The following is a 16,371-nucleotide window of genomic DNA, read 5'->3' as shown; positions in this document are numbered from 1 at the left end:
GCCCTGGGCAGGGGGATACCCTGGGGGCAGCAGGTAGCCCTGGGCAGGGAGGTACCCTGGGGACAGCAGGTAGCCCTGGGCAGGGAGATACCCTGGGGACACCACGCACCCCTGGGCAGGGAGATACCCTGGGGACAGCAGGTAGATCTGGGCAGAGAGATACCCTGGGGACAGCAGGTAGATCTGGGCAGGGAGATACCCTGGGGACAGCAGGTAGCCCTGGGCAGGGAGATACCCTGGGTACAGCAGGTAGACCTTGGCAGGGAGATACCCTGTGGACAGCAGGCAGCCCTGGGCAGGGAGATACCCTGGGGACAGCAGGTAGCCCTGGGCAGGGAGATACCCTGGGGACAGCAGGTAGCCCTGGGCAGGGAGATACCCTGGGGACAGCAGGTAGCCCTGGGCAGGGAGATACCCTGGGGACAGCAGGTAGCCCTGGGCAGGGAGATACCCTGGGGACAGCAGGATGCCCTGGGCAGGGAGATACCCTGTGGACAGCAAGTAGCCCTGGGCAGGGAGATACCCTGGGGACAGCAGGTAGCCCTGGGCAGGGAGATACCCTGGGGACAGCACGTAGCCCTGGGCAGGGAGATACCCTGGGGACAGCACGCAGCCCTGGGCAGGGAGATACCCTGGGGACAGCAGGTAGCCCTGGGCAGGGAGGTACCCTGGGGACAGCAGGTAGCCCTGGGCAGGGAGATACCCTGGGAACAGCAGGTAGCCCTGGGCAGGGAGATACCATGGGGACAGCACATAGCCCTGGGCAGGGAGATACCCTGGGGACAGCAGGTAGCCCTGGGCAGGGAGAACCCTGGCGACAGCAGGTAGCCCTGCGCAGGGAGATACCCTGGCGACAGCAGGTAGCCCTGGGCAGGGAGATACCCTGGGGACAGCAGGTAGCCCTGAGCAGGGAGATACCCTGGGGACAGCAGGTAGCCCTGGGCAGGGAGGTACCCTGGGGACAGCAGGTAGCCCTGGGCAGGGAGATACCCTGGGGACACTACGCACCCCTGGGCAGGGAGATACCCAGGGGACAGCAGGTAGATCTGGGCAGAGAGATACCCTGGGGACAGCAGGTAGATCTGGGTAGGGAGATACCCTGGGGACAGCAGGTAGATCTGGGCAGAGAGATACCCTGGGGACAGCAGGTAGATCTGGGCAGGGAGATACCCTGAGGACAGCAGGTAGTTCTGGGCAGGGAGATATCCTGGGGACAGCAGGTAGCCCTTGGCAGGGAGATACCCTGGGGACAGCAGGTAGCCCTGGGCAGGGAGATACCCTGGGGACAGCAGGTAGCCCTGGGCAGTGAGATACCCTGGGGACAGCAGGTAGCCCTGTGCAGGGAGATACCCTGGGGACAGCAGGTAGATCTAGGCAGAGAGATACACTGGGGACAGCAGTAGATCTGGGCAGGGAGATACCCTGGGGACAGCAGGTAGCCCTGGGCAGGGAGATACCCTGGCGACAGCAGGTAGCCCTGGGCAGGGAGGTACCCTGCGCAGGGAGATACCCTGGCGACAGCAGGTAGCCCTGGGCAGGGCGGTACCCTGGGGACAGCAGGTAGCCCTGAGCAGGGAGATACCCTGGGGACAGCAGGTAGCCCTGGGCAGGGAGACACCCTGGGCAGTCCGGTACCCTGGGCAGGGAGATACCCTGGGGACAGCAGGAAGCCCTGGGCAGGGAGATACCCTGGGGACAGCAGGTAGCCCTGGCCAGGGAGATACCCTGGGGACAGCAGGTAGCCCTGGCCAGGGGGATACCCTGGGGACAGCAGGTAGCCCTGGGCAGGGAGATACCCTGGGGACAGCAGGTAGATCGGGGCAGAGAGATACCTGGGGGACAGCAGGTAGATCTGGGAAAGGAGGTACCCTGGGGACAGCAGGTAGCCCTGGGTAGGGAGATACCCTGGGGATAGCAGGTAGCCCTGGGCAGGGAGATACCCTGGGGACAGCAGGTAGCCCTGGGCAGGGAGATAGCCTGGGGACAGCAGGTCGCCCTGGGCAGGGAGATACCCTGGGCAGTCCGGTACCCTGGGGACAGCAGGTAGATCTGGGCAGGGAGATACCCTGGGGACAGCAGGTAGCCGCGGGCAGGGAGATACTCTGGGGACAGCAGGTAGCCCTGGGCAGGGAGGTACCCTGGGGACAGCAGGTAGCCCTGCGCAAGGAGATAACCTGGGGACAGCAGGTAGCCCTGGGCAGGGAGATACCCTGGGGACAGCAGGTAGATCTGGGCAGGGAGATACCCTGGGGACAGCAGGTAGCCCTGGGCAGAGAGATACCCTGGGGACAGCAGGTAGATCTGGGCAGGGAGATACCCTGGGGACAGCAGGTAGATCTGGGCAGGGAGATACCCTGGGGACAGCAGGTAGATCTGGGCAGGGAGATACCCTGGGGACAGCAGGTAGCCCTGGGCAGGGAGATACACTGGGGACAGCACGTAGCCCTGGGCAGGCAGATACCCTGGGGACAGAACGTACCGCTGGGCAGGGAGATACCCTGGGGACAGCAGGAAGCCCTGGGCAGGGAGATACCCTGGGGACAGCAGGTAGCCCTGGGCAGGGAGATACCCTGGGGACAGCAGGTAGATCTGGGCAGAAAGATACCTTGGGGACAGCAGGTAGATCTGGGCAGGGAGGTACCCTGGGGACAGCAGGTAGCCCTGGGCAGGGAGAAACCATGGGGACAGCAGGTAGCCCTGTGCATGGAGATACACTGGGGACAGAAGGTAGCCCTGGGCAGGGAGATACCCTGGGGACAGCAGGTAGCCCTGGACAGGGAGATACCCTGGGGACAGCAGGTCGCCCTGGACAGGGAGATACCCTGGGGACAGCAGGTAGCGCTGTGCAGGGGGATACCCTGGAGACAGCAGGTAGCCCTGGGCAGGGAGATACCCTGGGGACAGCAGGTAGCCCTGGGCAGGGAAATCCCCTGAGGACAGCACGCAGCCCTGGGCAGGGAGATACCCTGGGGACAGCAGGTAGCCTTGGGCAGGGAGATACCCTGGCGACAGCAGGTAGCCCTGGGCAGGGAGATACCCTGGCGACAGCAGGTAGCCCTGGGCAGGGAGATACTCTGGGGACAGCAGCTAGCCCTGGGCAGGGAGATACCCTCGGGACAGCAGGTAGCCCTGGGCAGGGGGATACCCTGGGGGCAGCAGGTAGCCCTGGGCAGGGAGGTACCCTGGGGACAGCAGGTAGCCCTGGGCAGGGAGATACCCTGGGGACACCACGCACCCCTGGGCAGGGAGATACCCTGGGGACAGCAGGTAGATCTGGGCAGAGAGATACCCTGGGGACAGCAGGTAGATCTGGGCAGGGAGATACCCTGGGGACAGCAGGTAGCCCTGGGCAGGGAGATACCCTGGGTACAGCAGGTAGACCTTGGCAGGGAGATACCCTGTGGACAGCAGGCAGCCCTGGGCAGGGAGATACCCTGGGGACAGCAGGTAGCCCTGGGCAGGGAGATACCCTGGGGACAGCAGGTAGCCCTGGGCAGGGAGATACCCTGGGGACAGCAGGTAGCCCTGGGCAGGGAGATACCCTGGGGACAGCAGGATGCCCTGGGCAGGGAGATACCCTGTGGACAGCAAGTAGCCCTGGGCAGGGAGATACCCTGGGGACAGCAGGTAGCCCTGGGCAGGGAGATACCCTGGGGACAGCACGTAGCCCTGGGCAGGGAGATACCCTGGGGACAGCACGCAGCCCTGGGCAGGGAGATACCCTGGGGACAGCAGGTAGCCCTGGGCAGCGAGGTACCCTGGGGACAGCAGGTAGCCCTGGGCAGGGAGATACCCTGGGAACAGCAGGTAGCCCTGGGCAGGGAGATACCATGGGGACAGCACATAGCCCTGGGCAGGGAGATACCCTGGGGACAGCAGGTAGCCCTGGGCAGGGAGAACCCTGGCGACAGCAGGTAGCCCTGCGCAGGGAGATACCCTGGCGACAGCAGGTAGCCCTGGGCAGGGAGATACCCTGGGGACAGCAGGTAGCCCTGAGCAGGGAGATACCCTGGGGACAGCAGGTAGCCCTGGGCAGGGAGGTACCCTGGGGACAGCAGGTAGCCCTGGGCAGGGAGATACCCTGGGGACACTACGCACCCCTGGGCAGGGAGATACCCAGGGGACAGCAGGTAGATCTGGGCAGAGAGATACCCTGGGGACAGCAGGTAGATCTGGGTAGGGAGATACCCTGGGGACAGCAGGTAGATCTGGGCAGAGAGATACCCTGGGGACAGCAGGTAGATCTGGGCAGGGAGATACCCTGAGGACAGCAGGTAGTTCTGGGCAGGGAGATATCCTGGGGACAGCAGGTAGCCCTTGGCAGGGAGATACCCTGGGGACAGCAGGTAGCCCTGGGCAGGGAGATACCCTGGGGACAGCAGGTAGCCCTGGGCAGTGAGATACCCTGGGGACAGCAGGTAGCCCTGTGCAGGGAGATACCCTGGGGACAGCAGGTAGATCTAGGCAGAGAGATACACTGGGGACAGCAGTAGATCTGGGCAGGGAGATACCCTGGGGACAGCAGGTAGCCCTGGGCAGGGAGATACCCAGGCGACAGCAGGTAGCCCTGGGCAGGGAGGTACCCTGCGCAGGGAGATACCCTGGCGACAGCAGGTAGCCCTGGGCAGGGCGGTACCCTGGGGACAGCAGGTAGCCCTGAGCAGGGAGATACCCTGGGGACAGCAGGTAGCCCTGGGCAGGGAGACACCCTGGGCAGTCCGGTACCCTGGGCAGGGAGATACCCTGGGGACAGCAGGTAGCCCTGGGCAGGGAGATACCCTGGGGACAGCAGGTAGCCCTGTGCAGGGAGATCCCCTGGGGACAGCAGGTAGCCCTGGGCAGGGAGGTACCCTGGGCAGGGAGATACCCTGGCGACAGCAGGTAGCCCTGGGCAGGGAGGTACCCTGGGGACTGCAGGTAGCCCTGGGCAGGGAGATACCCTGGGGACTGCAGGTAGCCCTGGGCAGGGAGATACCCTGGGGACAGCAGGTAGCACTGGGCAGGGAGATACCCTGGGGACAGCAGGTAGCCCTGGGCAGGGAGATACCCTGGGCAGTCCGGTACCCTGGGCAGGGAGATATCCTGGGGACAGCAGGTAGCCCTGGGCAGGGAGGTACCCTGGTGACAGCAGGTACCCCTGGGCAGGGAGATACCCTGGGGAAAGCAGGTAGCCCTGGGCAGGGAGATACCCTGGGGACAGCAGGCAGCCCTGGGCAGGGAGGTACCCTGGTGACAGCAGGTAGCCCTGGGCAGGGAGATACCTTGGGGACAGCAGGAAGATCTGGGCAGAGAGATACGATGGGGATAGCAGGTAGATCTGGGCAGGGAAATACCCTGGGGACAGCAGGTCGCCCTGGGCAGGGAGGTACACTGGGGACAGCAGGTAGCCCTGGGCATGGAGATACCGTGGGGACAGCAGGTAGCCCTGGGAGGGAGATACCCTGGGGACAGCAGGTAGCCCTGGGCAGGGAGATACCCTGGGGACAGCAGGTAGCCCTGGGCAGGGAGATACCCTGGGGACAGTAGGTAGCCTTGGGCAGGGAGATACCCTGGGGACAGCAGGTAGCCCTGGGCAGGGAGATACCCTGTGGACAGCAGGTAGATATGGGCAAGGAGATACCCTGGGGACAACAGGTAGATCTGGGCAAGGAGATACCCTGGGGACAGCAGGAAGCCCGGGGCAGGGAGATACCCTGGGGACAGCAGGTAGCCCTGGGCAGGGAGATACCCTGGGGACAGCAGGTAGCCCTGGGCAGGGAGATACCCTGGGGACAGCAGGTAGCCCTGGGCAGGGAGATACCCTGGGGACAGCAGGTAGCCCTGGGCAGGGAGATACCCTGGGGACAGCAGGTAGCCCTGGGCAGGGAGATACCCTGGGGACAGCAGGTAGCCCTGGGCAGGGAGATACCCTGGGGACAGCAGGTAGCCCTGGGCAGGGAGATACCCTGGGGACAGCAGGTAGTCCTGGGCAGGGAAATACCCTGGGGACAGCAGGTAGCGCTGGGCAAGGAGATACCCTGGGGACAGCAGGCAGCCCTGGGCAGGGAGATACCCTGGGGACAGCAGGCAGCCCTGGGCAGGGAGATACCCTGTGGACAGCAGGCAGCCCCGGGCAGGGAGATACCCTGGGGACAGCAGGTAGCTCTGGGCAGGGAGGTACCCTGGGGACAGCAGGTAGCCCTGGGAAGGGAGATAACCTGGGGACAGCAGGTAGCCCTCGGCAGGGAAGTACCCTGGGGACAGCAGGTGGCCCTGGGCAGGGAGATACCCTGGGGACAGCAGTTAGCCGTGGGCAGGGAGATACCCTGGGGACCAGCACGTAGCCCTGGGCAGGGAGATACCCTGGGGACAGCAGGTAGCCCTGGGCAGGGAGATACCCTGGGGACAGCAGGAAGCCCTGGGCAGGGAGATACCCTGGGGACAGCAGGTAGCCCTGGCCAGGGAGATACCCTGGGGACAGCAGGTAGCCCTGGGCAGGGGGATACCCTGGGGACAGCAGGTAGCCCTGGGCAGGGAGATACCCTGGGGACAGCAGGTAGATCGGGGCAGAGAGATACCTGGGGGACAGCAGGTAGATCTGGGAAAGGAGGTACCCTGGGGACAGCAGGTAGCCCTGGGTAGGGAGATACCCTGGGGATAGCAGGTAGCCCTGGGCAGGGAGATACCCTGGGGACAGCAGGTAGCCCTGGGCAGGGAGATAGCCTGGGGACAGCAGGTCGCCCTGGGCAGGGAGATACCCTGGGCAGTCCGGTACCCTGGGGACAGCAGGTAGATCTGGGCAGGGAGATACCCTGGGGACAGCAGGTAGCCACGGGCAGGGAGATACTCTGGGGACAGCAGGTAGCCCTGGGCAGGGAGGTACCCTGGGGACAGCAGGTAGCCCTGCGCAAGGAGATAACCTGGGGACAGCAGGTAGCCCTGGGCAGGGAGATACCCTGGGGACAGCAGGTAGATCTGGGCAGGGAGATACCCTGGGGACAGCAGGTAGCCCTGGGCAGAGAGATACCCTGGGGACAGCAGGTAGATCTGGGCAGGGAGATACCCTGGGGACAGCAGGTAGATCTGGGCAGGGAGATACCCTGGGGACAGCAGGTAGATCTGGGCAGGGAGATACCCTGGGGACAGCAGGTAGCCCTGGGCATGGAGATACACTGGGGACAGCTGGTAGCCCTGGGCAGGGAGATACCCTGGGGACAGCAGGTAGCCCTGGGCAGGGAGGTACCCTGGGGACAGCAGGTAGCCCTGGGCAGGGAGATACACTGGGGACAGCACGTAGCCCTGGGCAGGCAGATACCCTGGGGACAGAACGTAGCGCTGGGCAGGGAGATACCCTGGGGAGAGCAGGAAGCCTTGGGCAGGGAGATACCCTGGGGACAGCAGGTAGCCCTGGGCAGGGAGATACCCTGGAGACAGCAGGTAGCCCTGGGCAGGGAGATACCCTGGGGACAGCAGGTAGCCCTGGGCAGGGAGATCCCCTGAGGACAGCACGCAGCCCTGGGCAGGGAGATACCCTGGGGACAGCAGGTAGATCTGGGCAGGGAGGTACCCTGGGGACAGCAGGTAGCCCTGGGCAGGGAGATACCCTAGGGACACCACGCACCCCTGGGCAGGGAGATACCCTGGGGACAGCAGGTAGTTCTGGGCAGGGAGATACCCTGGGGACAGCAGGTAGCCCTGGGCAGGGAGGTACCCTGGGGACAGCAGGTAGCCCTGGGCAGGGAGATACCCTGGGGACACCACGCACCCCTGGGCAGGGAGATACCCAGGGGACAGCAGGTAGATCTGGGCAGAGAGATACCCTGGGGACAGCAGGTAGATCTGGGTAGGGAGATACCCTGGGGACAGCAGGTAGATCTGGGCAGAGAGATACCCTGGGGACAGCAGGTAGATCTGGGCAGGGAGATGCCCTGGGGACAGCAGGTAGATCTGGGCAGGGAGATACCCTGGGGACAGCAGGTAGCCCTGGGCAGGGAGATACCCTGGGGACAGCAGGTAGCCCTGGGCAGGGAGATACCCTGGGTACAGCAGGTAGCCCTTGGCAGGGAGATACCCTGGGGACAGCAGGTAGATCTGGGCAGGGAGATACCCTGGGGACAGCAGGTAGCCCTGGGCAGGGAGATACCCTGGGGACAGCAGGTAGCCATGGGCAGGGAGATACCCTGGGCAGGGAGATACCCTGGGGACAGCAGGTAGCCCTGGGCAGGGAGATACCCTGGGGACAGCAGGTAGATCTAGGCAGAGAGATACACTGGGGACAGCAGTAGATCTGGGCAGGGAGATACCCTGGCGACAGCAGGTAGCCCTGGGCAGGGAGATACCCTGGCGACAGCAGGTAGCCCTGGGCAGGGAGGTACCCTGGGCAGGGAGATACCCTGGCGACAGCAGGTAGCCCTGGGCAGGGCGGTACCCTGGGGACAGCAGGTAGCCCTGGGCAGGGAGATACCCTGGGGACAGCAGGTAGCCCTGGGCAGGGAGATACCCTGGGCAGTCCGGTACCCTGGGCAGCGAGATACCCTGGGGACAGCAGGTAGCCCTGTGCAGGGAGATACCCTGGGGACAGCAGCTAGCCCTGGGCAGTGAGATACCCTGGGGACAGCAGGTAGCCCTGGGCAGGGAGGTACCCTGGGCAGGGAGATACCCTGGCGACAGCAGGTAGCCCTGGGCAGGGAGTTACCCTGGGGACAGCAGGTAGCCCTGGGCAGGGAGATACCCTGGGGACAGCAGGTAGCCCTGGGCAGGGAGATACCCTGGGGACAGCAGGTAGCCCTGGGCAGGGAGATACCCTGGGGACAGCAGGTAGCCCTGGGCAGGGAGATACCCTGGGGACAGCAGGTAGCCCTGGGCAGGGAGATACCCTGGGGACAGCAGGTAGCCCTGGGCAGGGAGATACCCTGGGGACAGCAGGTAGCCCTGGGCAGGGAGATACCCTGGGCAGTCCGGTACCCTGGGCAGGGAGATACCCTGGGGACAGCAGGTAGCCCTGGGCAGGGAGATACCCTGGGGACAGCAGGTAGCCCTGTGCAGGGAGATACCCTGGGGACAGCAGGTAGCCCTGGGCAGGGAGATACCCTGGGGACAGCAGGTAGCCCTGGGCAGGGAGATACCCTGGGGACAGCAGGTAGCCCTGGGCAGGGAGATACCCTGGGGACAGCAGGTAGCCCTGGGCAGGGAGATACCCTGGGGACAGCAGGTAGCCCTGGGCAGGGAGATACCCTGGGGACAGCAGGTAGCCCTGGGAAGGGAGATACCCTGGGGACAGCAGGTAGCCCTGGGCAGGGAGATACCCTGGGGACAGCAGGTAGCCCTGGGCAGGGAGATACCCTGGGGACAGCAGGTAGCCCTGGGCAGGGAGATACCCTGGGGCCAGCAGGTAGCCCTGGGCAGGGAGATACCCTGGGGCCAGCAGGTAGCCCTGGGCAGGGAGATACCCTGGGGACAGCAGGTAGCCCTGGGAAGGGAGATAGCCTGGGCAGTCCGGTACCCTGGGCAGGGAGATACCCTGGGGACAGCAGGTCCCTGGGCAGGGAGATACCCTGGGCAGTCAGGTACCTAGGCAGTGGGTAGCTGGGGGACAGTAGGTGGAAGGGGAAGAGGGGGTTTATATGCAGCAAAGCCAACACTGCCCTGGCATATGTCAGTAACTTGCACAGGCTGGCAATCAGTCTATCCTTATATAAAGCCTAGCTCCAACACACCTGGATAAGCTTGGCTAGTTTGAGAAAGGGAGCAATGTAAGAGGATTTGGAAAGCTCGAGAATAGACTGGATGTGTTTGACACCAGCTTTATCCAGCTGAAAACCAATCCCCGACAGATCATCACAGCGATTGCGCCAGAACTCAATCTCATCCAGTGGACCCGAGATCTCGCCTGTTTCCACGGCCTCTTGAGCACTCAACACATCCTTTATCTGACGAGTCCAATGAACAACAGCGGCTGAAAATTGAAGTACAAAGTTTAGTCACAGAGGCCAAGGTCAACATATCCAGTCACCTTCACAGCCCCTCTTCTACATAATTTCCTCCCCTGTATTTTCAGAACAGGAGGCCATTCAGCCCCTCAACACTCTTACACAGGAACAGGAAGAGGCCATTCAGTCCCTTGATGCTATTCCACAGGAACATGAAGAGACCATTCAGCCTCTCAAGCCTGATACACAGGGACAGGAAGAGGCCATTCAGCACCTTCTAGTCTGTTACATAGGAACCAATGATTATTTTTGCAGTACAGTTGAAGTTATTATGTAAGGAAATTTGCAGCCAATCAGTACACAGCAGGTCCCACAAACAGCAATGAGAGGAATGACCAAATACAGTTAGGTGAAAGAAGTTGTGTAGGACTGTATCATATGAATAGTGCCTCAGGATCACCTGCATTGACCTGAACAGAAACAAGGAGACCCAATGTAACATCTCATTCGAAAGATCATCACCTCTGACCGTGGTGCACTCCCACGGTTGTCCACCAGAGTGTCAGTCTGGATTATGCGTTCAGTTTCTGGAGTGGTTGAGGTGAATAGCACAGATGCATTTCAGGGTAAGCTAGGAGTAGCATGAAGCAGAGGGAAGAAGTGGGATATGCTGATCAGTTGAGTCGAAGAAGGGTGTGAGTTAGACTATTAACCAGCAGCATAGACCAGTCAGGCTGAAAGGCACGTTCTGTGCTGTAGACCAGACGTCATCCAATCTAACATGTATCCGGATCTCAGGGCTCCTATGGTGAGTGGAAGATGCTCAGCAAAAAACTCTCTCTTCACGTTGTGTTCCTCCCTTCAAACCTGAAAGAGCTACCCATGTACTCCTGAACACTGGCCCTTTTCCAATAGCTTTTTAAAAAATTTAATTTTCAAATATTTCCTTTCAAAAAAATAAAATAACCTGCATATATAGTGAGCGCCACAATTCCCAGAGAGAGTGGAGATGATTGGGTGATTCCGTTGTCAATCGCGCCTGGAGCCCACCCTCTTGTAAGTATCACTAGTATTGTGTAATTATCCTCCACTCACCGCATATTGCTGGAGAAATCCCCCTGATATTATTGGGAGACTTTGCTGTATTTCCATTTGTCAACTTGGAGACAATATAAATTAAAACCACAAGCACTGCTCCAGCTCATTGGGTGACACTGATGTGTCAATAATCACTCCGTAAAAAAAACATTATGAATCCTGCCCCCTACTCTGTTTCCATTATGGGGGCACTCCACACCTGAATAACCCTCTGCAAAATCACAATCCTCCTTACTCCTTCCTTCTTTTGACCCTCCAGTTACTGACTCACCAGCCAGCTATACCAATTGCTTGATCAAAGGACCTCAGAATTTAAACTCTAAATGTGTCTTCCTTTGATAGCGCTGGTTACATGCAGCTCCATCAGCCACGAATGACCGGTGGTAGCATTAAGCACATTTTTAACACCGCATGCAGTGTTAGGCGAAGGGGTTTGGGGGGAGGGGTGTGGTGGTGAGTGTAAAATGGTTACAGTGTACCCTTATTGTAAACTCTACTCACTTTCCAGCCTCTGTACAAGCTCTTTGTCCATTGCTGCCTGTTCAGGTGTCAGGTTCAAGCTTTCAATCGGGATATAGAGGACTGTGTGGCCGTCCAACTTGTAGCGAGCATCTACGGAGAACAGCAGGGGAATAGTAAAGCTGTGTAAAGCTCTGGCACAGCGTCCCTAATGGTAAAGTGGGTGGAGTGGTAGTGCGCATGGTGTGACGGAGGCTCCCAGCTCCAGTTCAATCCACACGGTTAACTGGTCTGACCCAGGCAGTAGTCTGGGTGGCCCGATAGGACTCAGTGCCCCCATGGGCACTCCAAATCTAGCACCAGCCAACCCCACCGCCAGCCCACAACCTGAGGAAAGCACTTCTGTGAAGATATCAGGTGAGATGAGGATCAAGGATCTTGGCTGGCCTATCCATCAGCACTCACTAACCCCCATGCAGATTGGCTGCCTGGGTAAGACACTGGAAGGGGAGTTAGCATCTGTGAATCCATAGTTCAACCTTCTTGAGACAAGGAGAGGGAGAGGGAAAGAGATGTTTACCAGTGCTGCACCCGCTCGATACTGCCACTATAACAGTGCTGCACTCAGTCAGTACTGATCCTCCAACAGTGCAACACCACTCGCTACTGACCCTCCCATAGGGCAGCACTCCCTCGCTACTGACACTCCGACAGTGCAGCACTCCCTCGCTACTGACCCTCTGACAGTGCAGCACTCCCTCGCTACTGACCCTCCGACAGTGCAGCACTCCCTCGCTACTGACCCTCCGACAGTGCGGCGCTCCCTCAGTACTGACCCTCCGACAGTGCGGCGCTCCCTCAGTACTGACCCTCCGACAGTGCGGCGCTCCCTCAGTACTGACCCTCCGACAGTGCGGCGCTCCCTCAGTACTGACCCTCCGACAGTGCGGCGCTCCCTCAGTACTGACCCTCCGACAGTGCGGCGCTCCCTCAGTACTGACCCTCCGACAGTGCGGCGCTCCCTCAGTACTGACCCTCCGACAGTGCGGCGCTCCCTCAGTACTGACCCTCCGACAGTGCGGCGCTCCCTCAGTACTGACCCTCCGACAGTGCGGCGCTCCCTCAGTACTGACCCTCCGACAGTGCGGCGCTCCCTCAGTACTGACCCTCCGACAGTGCGGCGCTCCCTCAGTACTGACCCTCCGACAGTGCGGCGCTCCCTCAGTACTGACCCTCCGACAGTGCGGCGCTCCCTCAGTACTGACCCTCCGACAGTGCGGCGCTCCCTCAGTACTGACCCTCCGACAGTGCGGCGCTCCCTCAGTACTGACCCTCCGACAGTGCGGCGCTCCCTCAGTACTGACCCTCCGACAGTGCGGCGCTCCCTCAGTACTGACCCTCCGACAGTGCGGCGCTCCCTCGCTACTGACCCTCCGACAGTGCGGCGCTCCCTCAGTACTGACCCTCCGACAGTGCGGCGCTCCCTCAGTACTGACCCTCCGACAGTGCGGCGCTCCCTCAGTACTGACCCTCCGACAGTGCGGCGCTCCCTCAGTACTGACCCTCCGACAGTGCGGCGCTCCCTCAGTACTGACCCTCCGACAGTGCGGCGCTCCCTCAGTACTGACCCTCCGACAGTGCGGCGCTCCCTCAGTACTGACCCTCCGACAGTGCGGCGCTCCCTCAGTACTGACCCTCCGACAGTGCGGCGCTCCCTCAGTACTGACCCTCCGACAGTGCGGCGCTCCCTCAGTACTGACCCTCCGACAGTGCGGCGCTCCCTCAGTACTGACCCTACGACAGTGCGGCGCTCCCTCAGTACTGACCCTCCGACAGTGCGGCTCTCCCTCAGTACTGACCCTCCGACAGTGCGGCGCTCCCTCAGTACTGACCCTCCGACAGTGCGGCGCTCCCTCAGTACTGACCCTCCGACAGTGCGGCGCTCCCTCAGTACTGACCCTCCGACAGTGCGGCACTCCCTCAGTACTGTCCCTCCGACAGTGCGGCGCTCCCTCAGTACTGACCCTCCGACAGTGCGGCGCTCCCTCAGTACTGACCTTCCAAAAGTCAGTATCCTGCAGTGGTGATCCTCCGACAGTGCAGCGCTCTCTCAGTGCTGACCTTCTGGTATTACAGTGCTCTCTCAGTACTGACCTTCTGACAGTACAGCGCTCTCTCAGTGCTGACCCTCTGGTATTACAGTGCTCTCTCAGTACTGACCTTCTGACAGTACAGCGCTCTCTCAGTGCTGACCCTCTGGTATTACAGTGCTCTCTCAGTACTGACCTTCTGACAGTACAGCGCTCTCTCAGTACTGACCCTTGGTATTACAGTGCTCTCTCAGTGCTGGCACTGGAAGCAGCAGCCAGAATTATGTGGTCAAGTCTGTGGAGCGTGCACTCAAACCCATGACTTCTGAGGCAAGAGCAAGGGTGCTATCTGCTGAGTCCAGGCTGACACCTCGAGGGAAACTGGGTAGTCCAACCTTCTAGAACTGGCAAGCAGGTACCTGTAAGGCTGGCGAGGAACTTGTGAAGATGTGCCGAAAAATTGTTCTTGAGGCTCTCAGGCCACATTCGGTTGTCCAGGAACTGAGGACCGTAGATGCCCAGCATGTGCCTCAGCAGGCTCTCCAGGTGCCCTCCCCGGATGCTTCCAAACTGGACAACGTGCACAAAGTTCTCTGCGTCGATATTGGCTTTCTCCTTGCGGATGAAGTACATGAGGTAATCCGTGGGCTGCACAGGAAGATGGGAATAAGCTTCAGTTGGTCATGGAGCTCATGGAGATAACATTCTTGAGGTGGGGAGGGACTGGAGCTGCGGGGGGAATAATCTACGTACTAAACTATAACACTTGACTAAGTGAGTGGGCAAAACTATGGTGGATGGAGTTCAACGTGAGGAAGTGTGTGCTCATTCACTTTGGACCAGAGCATTTTCTAAAATGTGAGAAGCTAGCAACTGAGGACAGCCCAGCGCAGAATCATTAAAAGTCAGTAAATTAACTAAAAGGGTTGATGTAATCTAAGCTTTTATCGCAATGGAATACAAAGGGGCCAAAATGTTGTTCCATTGATATAAAACTCTGGTTACACAGTGTCTGGAGTAACTGGGCCCCCAGCTCAGGAGGGAGATATTGGCCTTGGAAGGGGTGCAGCACAGATTCACCAGAATCATACCGGGGCTAAAAGGGTTAAACTATGAGCGCCAGGTTGCACAGGCTAAGTTTGCATTCCCTCGAGTGTAGAAGATTAAGGAGTAAGCTAATTGAGGGGTTTAAGATGATTAAAGGATTCAATAGGTGGGGGGGGGGGGGGGGGGGTGGCTACGGTGGGGTTCAGAAGAATGGGGTAGAACCTTCGAATTGGAGCCCGGCCATTCAGGGGTGATGTCAGGAAGCACTTCCTCACACAGAGGGGAGTGGGAATCAGGAACTCACTCCCCCTAAAAATGCTGGAGGTCAACTGTAAATTTCAAAAAAGCTAGGATTGGTAGATTTTTGTTGGGAAAGGGTATTAAGGTATATTAGGGTATTTGAAAGTAAGAGTATATATACATATCTATATAATATATGTAAGGGTATTAAGGTATATGAAAGTCGAGTAAATAGAGTTACGATACAGAACAGCCCTGATCTAAACAGATAGCAGAACAAGCTGGAGGGGTTGAATGGCCTCCTCCTGTTTCTAATCCCTCCAATGTTCATGAATGGAGCCTGCCTGAATCATCCTACATTAAAACATACCTGTGACGGTGTGCCAAGGAGCACCTGCAGCCCAAGGTACTCATCTATGTGCACAGTCAGAACCCTCTGATTCAGATCATGTACAAAATCATCGAGAGTGTTCTCATGTTCCTCATTCCACATTTCAGGCTGAAGATTCTCCAAAACCAACCGACTTTTGATGAGGTAATTCTGCAACAGAAAACATGAGGCGAGGTTTGTTTTCAGGGATTCTAACACTTGTGCTAAGCAGCAGACCCGGGCACAGGGTCCCACCTCGAGCATCACGCCACCCCCACCCACCTTCCAGGAATGCCAGCTCGGATCAGCGCAGTTTCCCCTTGAATTTGTGTGGTCCAGTCCTACTCCAGGATGTGAGCACATAACCTAAGCTGACACCCTGGCACACAGCCAAAGGGGTGCTGCACTTCCTCAGATGTTTGAATGAGCTGTTACACTGGGCCTCCTCGTCTCTGTTCAGGTGAATGGAGATAATACCTTGGAACTATTCAGGTGGTCCTGTCCAACTTCCTCAGCCAACTAAAAACACCAAAACTAAATTCTGATTTGATCATTTCTTTCGCTGCTGTTCATGGGACCTGTAAACTGATTGACTACAAATTTTCTTATATAACAATTCCAACTGCGCTTCAAAAGTAATTCATTGGTTGGAAACTCTTCAAGTCATCCTGAGGATATGTAAGTCTTATTGGCTCCGCAACACGTCAATTTTAAAATAAATCCTCATTTTCAAATCCCTCGCATCCCTTCCCCTCCCTATCTCTGTAACCTCGTTCAGCCCTACAACTCTCCAAGGTATGGAAACGATACTGTAACTCCAAGGGTTAAATTACAAGGAGCAATGACATAATTGTAACAATCAGCTCCAAAAAGTCATATTGGATGCAAAACATTAACTCTATTTCCCTTTCCACAGATGCTGCCGGACCTGCTGAATTCCTCCAGCACTTTCTGTTCTTGTTCCACAAACTAGGGCCAGAATTTTTCGAATGCAGGGTCTTGTTTCCCGCCATCGGAAGAGTCGGCAGACACACCCCCAATGACTCCCAGTTCCCCGCAGCCATTTCACACTCAGACGAGGGTTAAGTGACGGCTGGTGGGACTTCTGCCCCTCACTAGGGAGGGAGACCCACCTTAGAGAGCTGGCAGCCAATCTGGT

The 16,371-nt window shown here is 59.3% G+C and overlaps 1 protein-coding gene across 1 annotated transcript in view; it reads right to left on the bottom strand.

Moving 5' to 3' along the window:
* Window positions 1-16,371, bottom strand: part of dnah2 (dynein, axonemal, heavy chain 2) — a 251,184-nt gene that overhangs the window by 228,027 nt on the left and 6,786 nt on the right. The window contains exons 2-5 of the mRNA XM_041178731.1: window positions 15,213-15,383; window positions 13,975-14,203; window positions 11,508-11,618; window positions 9,696-9,934 (exon numbers count right to left, since the gene is read on the bottom strand). Coding sequence (XP_041034665.1) covers window positions 9,696-9,934; window positions 11,508-11,618; window positions 13,975-14,203; window positions 15,213-15,383 — 750 coding nt within the window. The remainder of the gene's footprint in view (window positions 1-9,695; window positions 9,935-11,507; window positions 11,619-13,974; window positions 14,204-15,212; window positions 15,384-16,371) is intronic.

This window comes from Carcharodon carcharias, chromosome 33 (genome assembly GCF_017639515.1).
Source record: "Carcharodon carcharias isolate sCarCar2 chromosome 33, sCarCar2.pri, whole genome shotgun sequence".
Lineage (NCBI taxonomy): Eukaryota > Metazoa > Chordata > Chondrichthyes > Lamniformes > Lamnidae > Carcharodon > Carcharodon carcharias.
The sequence above is the reverse complement of the archived record's forward strand: the minus strand, read 5'-3'. Positions and strand labels throughout refer to the sequence as shown.